General features: G+C 39.7%; 1 protein-coding gene across 2 annotated transcripts in view; it reads right to left on the bottom strand.

Moving 5' to 3' along the window:
• Window positions 1-1,758: 1,758 nt before the first annotated feature.
• Window positions 1,759-9,201, bottom strand: part of DDX24 (DEAD-box helicase 24) — a 191,850-nt gene continuing 184,407 nt past the window's right edge. For both annotated transcript variants that reach the window (XM_065751043.1, XM_065751034.1), the window contains exons 4-9: window positions 8,774-8,927; window positions 7,894-8,409; window positions 6,207-6,282; window positions 5,458-5,646; window positions 3,422-3,551; window positions 1,759-2,292 (exon numbers count right to left, since the gene is read on the bottom strand). In XM_065751043.1, coding sequence (XP_065607115.1) covers window positions 2,057-2,292; window positions 3,422-3,551; window positions 5,458-5,646; window positions 6,207-6,282; window positions 7,894-8,409; window positions 8,774-8,927 — 1,301 coding nt within the window. In that variant the 3' untranslated portion in view covers window positions 1,759-2,056. The remainder of the gene's footprint in view (window positions 2,293-3,421; window positions 3,552-5,457; window positions 5,647-6,206; window positions 6,283-7,893; window positions 8,410-8,773; window positions 8,928-9,201) is intronic.

The following is a 9,201-nucleotide window of genomic DNA, read 5'->3' as shown; positions in this document are numbered from 1 at the left end:
CGCTGAATGTGTCAGGAGAGTTTGGCAGAGAACCAATAGCAGAGCATGGGATAGGCAAGGATGAAGGTGAGGAGGAGTGCAGTCGTGTCGTGCTCCATCTCAGGAAGATTCAGCAAGACAGTGGGTTGAGGGCCAGATGGAGGGGTGGGAGTGTGGCAACTGGGCTGTTAAGCACAAGGAAACAGAAGCAGCTGAAAAACTTCACAGCAGTGAATGAGAGGAAATAATACTCTCCCTCTCCTCCAGTTCATTTCTCATTGCTATCATGTGTAAATTGCCAAAACTGTCCTATCTCATGCAGTTTTTCAGACAAGGAATGGGGATGCAGAGATCCCGGTGTCAGCATCTTGACTTAATTTTGTATAAGGAATCATAAGAAAAATATATCACAAAATGCAGAAAAGGCCTGGTCTTCAGGCTTCCATGGACGCAAAAGCCAACCAAGTTTTCTTTCCGTAGCATAAGAATGTGATTTTAATGGTACAAGGGGTGGGGGGAAGAGAGACCAAGGCATGCTTGGATTAGTTCACTTCCTTTTTCTAGCCTTCCATGCCAGGAATGTTCTTTTAACTGTGTAGTTTTTCATATGTCACAGTGACTCTGAAGCTGTTTCATCCTTTCAGGCAGGTGAGAATAAAGGGACCTTACAATTTCTTACTCTTCACCAAAACCTCACCCTTTGACCCCAAAGGACATCAGATGAACAGAATGCTGCAAGAAAAGCTTCATATAGAATTGATAAAATCTGTATGCTTATCATAAAATTGTCACTGCTTTCCTTCTGTAATGCAAAAAAGCAAGTGAGAGAAAAGTCCTCCTGGAGATGGAGAATCAGGGGAGTCTTCAATTATTTATAAAGATAAAAGGGCAAAGAGGTTGTTGTTGTTCCAGAATCAGCAAGTGGTGGGAGGGGACACAACTCCATAGACAAGTTTCTCTTTGATTAGCTGAGTCAAATGGTGTGCTTCCAAGCAGGGCAGTGGTTTCACACTTGAGACACAAACATTTTGCTGGCAGGTGGAGGTTCTCTGCGCTCCCAGCCATACAGATGTCACTGCTGTGTCTTACTTTTTGTGTGTTTTTTCCCCTGACTTCTCTCACTTCAAGTGTGAGTGGCATGAGCTAAGAAAGACTTAGAAATTTCAAGTAATTGAAAGAAGATATAGACATTGGGTTTTATAGCAGATACAATTTAACAAAAATTCAAAATACATTTTTTTCTGACATAGCTTAAAAAATATTCTTAGAAGTTATTTGCCTTGATCAGGTTTAAGTGATTTTACAAGTACAATTATCAGGGAGCACTCTTCAAAAGTGACATTTCACATCGTTTCCATTAAAAGCAAGGTTATGATTCAAATATGCTTTCAAACAGACTCCAGATACTAATTAATTAAAATGCTTCATAGCGATAATTGCTCCTGAGAAGTCTTCCTGGATTACAAATCACCCAAGATCAGCCCTGGATCACTGCCACCTTGACTTTTTTCTCCCACATTCTGAAACATATTAACAAAGCACTAAGGTAATTAGGCAGTGAGTAACTGAATTGAGAAATCAGATCAGCGGAGAAAGAAAACTCGGGAAGACTCTCATCACTGGAACTGTAGGCTTGTCAGCAGTGCTACCCATATCTGCTGCCTTTCTCAATGAACTGCTGTACAAGCCAAATCTGTGTTATCACCAGCTCAGATTGTCCTGGCACCTGTACAGAGCCTATATGTCCCTTTCCTTTAAAAAGTCATAATCACCGTCCACAGTGAGTTTTACCCAGTAACTTCTGTGTGTCCTATGAAGAGAAGCAATGAATAGAACTATTCCAAAACTAATTAAATTCTAATGATACAGAGAGTAAGAAAATAAGATCCAAGACAAGATTCAAGAGTAACTAACTCCTTGAGCTAACAGTGCCTTTTAGATAAACATTTTGCTGTGTGCCACCACTACCAGGACAAAGGCATCATCACAATACTGTGTGTTTTCTAACAGATTATCTTGTCAGCCTTGAGAAGGACAGTCCTTGGTTCCGTTGCATCAATTGAACTTGCTCTGTTATCTAATTTGATTTCACTACTTTCTTTTTCTTGGCTTGTTTTTTTGATATGATACTCAGAGCAGATTCTGAACTGCCAGCTGAAGTCTGAGGCAGGAGTAGTTTTCCAGACTGTGTTGGGTACTTTGTTTTCATAAGCACTTTAAAAAGTGGTTGGGACAGCAGGCATTTCAGTTGTTTTTTCATTCCTTTCAGCATCTTTTGCTTCTGGCTTTCTTCTTGCTCACTGCTTTTTTTTCCTTTGGGAAGAAAATCAAAGACAGAGATGTCACAATGAGAGAAGAACTTACACTGTCCTGCTTCATCAGTCTCTTGCAGTGGTAAGGGCAGATACTAGTCAAATCTTACTAAGAAGACCACTGAGTTCTAATGCAGTCTTCCAGTCATGTATGACATTTCTAGATCAACCAGGTTGTTCACCAAGAAAAAAACAAGATCAAGAAGAAACCTCACTACTGAGGTTTCCAGGTTATTGTTCTGCTAAAGTATTAATTTGGCTCTCAACCCAGAACAGACTTGCAGGAACAAAAGGAAAGGAGGCTTCTAGCTCAGGCAAAAACTTCCTCTGTACTTAACAGCATAAAAGCAGGGTCATGAAAAGACCCAAAGTAGTTAACAAGATAAGCAGCCTGAACTGGAGAGAACAAACAAAATCAAGACTATCTGTACTGTGAACTGAAGGTACATTACTAAATACTTTCTAACACTTCAAGAGAAGTTTTATTTATGGGAGGCATGACTGAGATTTGAATTTGTCTCCAACGAGCTATGCAAGAATTTGAGAGTGAATAATAACTGGCAAGGTTCTGGGTGGCAATTACTAAGTGCTTCACTTCAGAGCTACAAATAAATTGGATTAGATTAGTTGTTTTGAACCTCATCTCAAAGTACAGAATACTCAGCCTGTGTCAAAACAGAGTGCTAATTATGCAAGCACTCCTAAACAGTTTGGATAGAGCTCTTGCACTGCCAGGTTCCTGTCCTGCTGCCAGACTACAGATGGAGGGAGCAATAAGCAGGAGCAGGCAAATAGCTTTTTGACACAGGGGGAAAGGCCTCAAACAGGACACACCATGTTGTTAGATTATCCTAAGACAGTTACTAGAAGTTAAACAGTTAGTTTCCTAAGCTGTGTTGACTTGGCTGTGACTTTCCACTATCATCACACCTCTCTTCCTCACTGAATGCTGCACTGCTTACTACACAGTCGTTCTGAAAACACCAGCAATACTGCATACTAAGTAGTGACACTGTTTTGTTTCTCCTTCTGCCCTGCAAGGTTTAACAGCTTCTGTGCTGTAGTGGCACTCCTGCACGCTAGTGCTACAGGTGCAATTGATTATACCCATTACAGGGTTTTCAACTTACCCATAAAAAGGTCATCATCAAGATCAACTTCAAGAGCCTCTGCAGCCTGCTGGAGCCAAGAGTCATGTTGCTTTGCTCGACCATTGAAATATTCTGTCTTCTCGATCTGCCGTGCCAAATTCACCCGCTCCTGCAACAAAAGTGCATTTCAGATATTCTGATCAAGTTTAAACAAGAGGCACTATAGCAAAATCAATGTTTGAGTGTGTGCGTTACATTGCACTGAGTGTCTTGCAGTTCCTTACTGCTGTTTCAGCAGACACCCTATGTAACACGGGCACATCACCATTTGCTGAAGTGGCACCCGATATCTGTGACTGAAGAACATAGCTTCTTCAGGTGTCCATGATGGAACTGGGCTCCTAAAACATCTTAACTACTAAACACATCTGAATGTTAGCTCCTCATTCTTTCATCATTACAAACACTTCAGAGACATCAGGAACAAATCATGATTCAACCACCAACCGCTTCCAAGCTACACATTTCCACAGTACAGCTGAATCTTAAAGTTACCAGCTTCAGCAACGGTTCCTATCAGTCTGCAGTTCCTGCAGGCTATACCCACATTTTCAAAAATGCACCTAATTTTGTTTGTTTTGAAGGACAAAATGCCCTGTCCTTCACAGGCGGAAAGAAGATGTCCACTGAACCTAAACCAACCTGCAGCCTGCTAGCTGGGCCAAGCTGTCTTAAATAGCTGATTTGTTATAGAAAGAAAATCTGATCTGACAGTAAATAATACATCAACAGCAGCAACTCCACCTGTGTGGAACGTCTGTGGTTGTAAAAAGCTGTGTACAGGACACCCTGACCAACCTAACTGAATAGCCCTGTGCTTCACTGTTGTAGCACCACCCAGAACTGCCAAGATACTTAAAAGATCAGAAAGATGAAATTCAACTTGCAGTTGATTACCAAAACATGTCAGTTGCTTCTCCTTACATAATTAAAGAAACTTTAAATAGCTTTTCCGAATTTTTAAAATCAAGTCCTCTTTTTGGTCTTTTCACTATCATGGTTCACCAATTATGTTCTCTTCAAGAGTGAAGCTCCTTCAGAATTTTTCTCAACTTGAATGAATATATGCACAACAAGAGAATAAGAACACTAAAGAGGCAGACAAAAGGAACTAGCAGCACTATTAGTCCTGAATACAGCGGCTCTGTGATTAATCCAGGGGCAACATGTAAAAGAGATCTGTTTAAACAAAAGACCTAGGAGGTTAGTCTTGTAATTACAATTAGAAAGACACCTTATTTGGGAAAAAGAGCACTATTATGGATGGAAGGGAGAGAGAGATGGTGACAGGAAAATTTAGGATGTAGGAACAAAGTTTACCCACCCATTAATTGACAGAGCATGACAACAGGAAATAACTACTCATGAAAGAATACCAAAGGGACCTCTGAAGAAGCACTCTCAAAACAGGTGTTTCTCAAAACAGATTTTTTTTTCAGTAACCAGAAGCATATTCTAAAGATTTTTTGTACAACTGCTAGGATTTACAAAACACCTTGTGAGGGATAGAATGACTAAGTGTTCCTTAAAACGAGCAATAGGCTAAAAAAAGAAAACAATAGTAAAAATACCTTTTCCTGACAAGTTTCAGTGGCAGCTGAGGCTTCACAGCATAGGAAAGATTTAAGAAAAGCAAAGAACTCAATATTTCAGCTAAGAAGAGAATGACAAAGACCACCAAAGATGCTGGTCTTGTCTGTTTCCAATACGGAGTCTTTAAACAACCTGGCTTTTCAGCAAAAAACATACTAATGCCTCTGTACCGTTTTTGGGAATCTAGTCATAAGCAGCTCTACATAACAAGTAAGGAAAAATGTAAGTTACGTTTACATTCGAACATCTTTCTTGGGCCAGTTACTGAAGAGAATCCACAAACTGGTTAAAAAAGACAAGTGCAATTAACTTCATTTTCAAATCCAGGTCCTGAAGAGTAAACATAATCAGAAACTTCTAAAGAATGTGACTGGTAAGTAAGCAAACAACTACTTAGGATGCAAAGAGACTTTTTTCTTTACCTTGATAGCAATCATATACTTTCTTTCAACTGGGAAATGTGGTAGCTCTTCACTCTTCTCCAAGGTTTTATAAATTTTCCTAAAATTGATCAGGTCATCAGGGCCAATCAACAGGAGGCTAAGACCTTCATTGGCAGCTCGAGCTGTTCTACCACTTCTGTGTACGTACAACTCAGAAGTGCGAGGGACCTGCAAACGTTCAGAGAAATCAATCACGAAGCTGGTCACAGGAGGCTAGCAGAAGTTTGCCAAATTCTGACCGAGAGAATGTCAGATAGCATCAGGTCTTACTATAAATTGCATTTTATATACCCCGGCACATTGCATGTAACAAAGCTGAAGCATGAAAGATGTCTGGAGACAATTTCTATTCCCCGGTTGAGTATTCTTCCTGGCATAATCTCTTATGAGCCTTCTAACCCTCTGTCATTTCATTTCCAAAGCAGGAAAAACCTGACTCTCAAAGAATTACAGAGCTGAGCCATGTGACACCTTTTGATCTCTAAGCTGAGAGAAATCTTGTATGCTATGTCATTACTTATGTATGATCACACATTCATAAAGTACTACATATCACTGACAATCACTATAGCAACAGTACAAAGTATTGCAGGACAGTTAAAGACGATGAAATCCCTGTACACTAAACACAGGACTAAGAATCACGGCTTTATAGTTTTTGGGCTGCTATGAAAAAAGCTTACTTCAAAGCTAAAATAGCAGAAGTAATAACATCAAAGATATTTAACCTGGTAGTGGATGACGTGCTGCACATTGGGAATATCAAGACCACGAGCTGCAACATCTGTTGTCAGGAGGACACAGCTGAGGAAGTTATAACATTTAATGAACATAAAATAGAAGAGTAAACCATCTGCTAAGCAACATAAAATGCATGACCCAGAATTCTACCACAGCAGTTTAAGAAACAGATTTGTGCTGTATCATCTGCTGGGAATACACTATTCACCTGCCACTACAGAAAACGATATCCGATATTACCTCATGGGCGGTCTTGAAATAGCAAAAATAATGCAAATGTTACCTTCAACAGGTTTATTCTATTTCCAATAATGAAATTTCCTACTTTGCTGGATCCTTTTTTCCTATGCTTTTATTCTCTCCCAATTCACAGCAGCTAGCACAAACATTCAACAAACAAATCTAACTACTTGTTAAGGGGGTAAAAGCTCTGTTAAGGGGGTTCAGCGCTCTGCCCAGGCTGAGTTTAAAAGTATAATTAGTTTAATATGAGCATACCATTAATGATACAGTTGGTCCTTTGGTAGGACAGAAAGACTATTACATGCTCCACTAGTTGAAGAAATCACATTATTATTAACATTCAAGATTTAATTAACACTTCTGTGGGCTGAAGTACCAAGCTGCAGTCAAATAAGATCTCTAAGTAAATTAGAAAGTAGAAATTTAAGGAGGCTAATTCTGTTCTGATAATTAGTATTTTCCCTCACACTTACGAATGAAGGGCTTCTCTCAGTCATTTTTTATTTTTTATTTTTGAAGAGACATAAGTCTGCCTAGGGTATGGAACAACCTGTTTAAAAACAATAAATACATCTCCCAGCAGCTGAAAAGAGTTATCTGTAGACAGCAGGAATTTGTTAAGATTTCATGGCATTGGACTGCATACCCTATGGCTACAAGGCTCAAAGCAGAAACAAACAGAATGGCATACATTCTGCAGACAGCTGTTACAGATGGTTTCAGAAAATTCCCCTTGCCGTGAAAATCAGTGTACTCTGAAAATGCTCAGTCTGCCTCTGCCAAGGCTATCGATACTACACTTTGCAAAGGGACACTGCAGATTTGTCATGACAATACAATCTCTGTTTCTCCTGCCCAAGTCTGCTACCAAGGTACAGTTTCCAACATAATCACACAGCTGGTTTACTGAAGTGCTGAGACCACCAACCTGCCTCCCAAAGGGCATTCCAAAGCCAGAAGGAAACAAAGATTCTTAAAATGCCAAGATAGGCAAACCAGGGTAAATCTGAATGCCCCCTTTCATCATGCTGCTCTAGGTTACCTTGACCCGCAAGAAACTTAATTTATCTAAGCAAATCTGAAGCCTAAGCCAACAAAAAGTGATCTCATTTTTGACACTTAGTGAGATGAACCAAACTTACAGAAGGAGCTGTGGAACCAAGGCCAGAGGAGGTCAGAGGAAGTATGCAGGATGGTTATAAAAGCATATGACTGAGAATGGGGCAAGTAACAGATCCTTTGGCAATAACGACCTGACAGACCGCAGAGCAATTCAGACTCCAAGGGATCTTAGGAGGTCTCCAACCCAACCTTGCACTCCCAGATGACTCCCCAAACCCACTCTTCTTCTAACACAGCTGTTTCTGCCTATTCCCCGTTGCCCTTAACGTGATTTCTTTTTCTTTTCTAATAGACAAAGAAATAACTTACCTCTCTCGCTCAGCAAACCGCTCTAAGTTTTTTAACCTTTGCTTCTGGTGCATGTTGGCATGCAAAGGAAGAGGATCACAATTTAAGACTGTGAGGAGAGAAGTGAGGCGTTTTATACAATCTATGCTGTTTGCAAAGACCATAGTTCTTCCTGGATACTGGAGAAGAAAGTAATAAAGATAAAAGTCCTTCTCATTTGTGTCACAATGGATTCTGGTCTCCATCAGAGTCTCAACTGTAGCCTCTTTCCTTGTTAAGTCTACCACTTTGGGTTTGCCCTTTATTCCTACTTTTTCCATTAACATTTCTAGTTTGGTCTTCTTGTCTATCTTTTTAGCATTCTTTTTCTGTAAAATTCTTGCAGGAGTCTGATGGACTAATGTCAGTGTAGCAGAAAATACAAAAGTCTGTCGTTTAGGATTATATTGTGAATCATTTAAGACTTCTAGCAACTGAGACAGCTCCAAGAAATGACCTCTTTCAACCATTCGGTCTGCCTCATCAATCACAAGGCACCTGTCAAACAGAAAACACAGTATAAATAGAGTTGTGTAGATAAATACGAATCTGATGTAATACAGAAGAACCTTTCCTGCTAAACACGTAGGGAAAATTCTGCAAGTAAAACCCAAAGGAACACTAGATGTGATAGCATAGCTTCAGTAGCTTTCACAATTCTTTTAGAAACCTGCTGTATCAAAAAGAAAAAATCAGTAACAAAAATTTTTTTAAACATTTCCCTCTCTTAACATAACCGCTGTGCACCTGCAATAAAATACTCTGGCAAAGAAATAAGTTATCCTACATAGCTTAAATTGCTTTATCAGTTAATCACACAACCCAGCTCAGCATTTAGCAGTTAGTTTAAAGGCTACTTTACCTGAGCTGACGAAGATTTGAGAGGTGTGGGTGTCTTTCTTTAATGAGCTCCCACAGACGGCCTGGGGTTGCTATTACAATTTGTGGCTTTCGATTCAGTACGCGTTCTTGCTTCTGTGCTGCCATGCCTCCAACTAGAATAGCTGTCTTAATGCCTAGAAGACATTGTCTAATTTATCAGTATCTTTATTCACTCACAAAAATCTATATCACAATTAGCATTAAGTTTCTCAGCCAAGAAACCGGTGATGTTTTATACACCACTGAAAACTCAACAGTAATGCTGTCAACTTCACACAGTAATTCTCATTATAGGAAGATGCCCAAAAATACTCCAACCAAAATCAACATTCCTTCTTCTAGTGCATACAGTAACCTTTCTTTAGTGCAAGTGACTTCCAAAAGCTGCAAGAATCATATACAGCCTCC

The sequence above is a fragment of the Cyrtonyx montezumae genome, unplaced genomic scaffold, assembly GCF_038088225.1.
Source record: "Cyrtonyx montezumae isolate F1298 unplaced genomic scaffold, pur_monq_1.0 scaffold_10, whole genome shotgun sequence".
NCBI classification, from domain to species: domain Eukaryota; kingdom Metazoa; phylum Chordata; class Aves; order Galliformes; family Odontophoridae; genus Cyrtonyx; species Cyrtonyx montezumae.
Note: the sequence above shows the minus strand (reverse complement) of the source record. Positions and strands in the feature narration are given on the sequence as shown.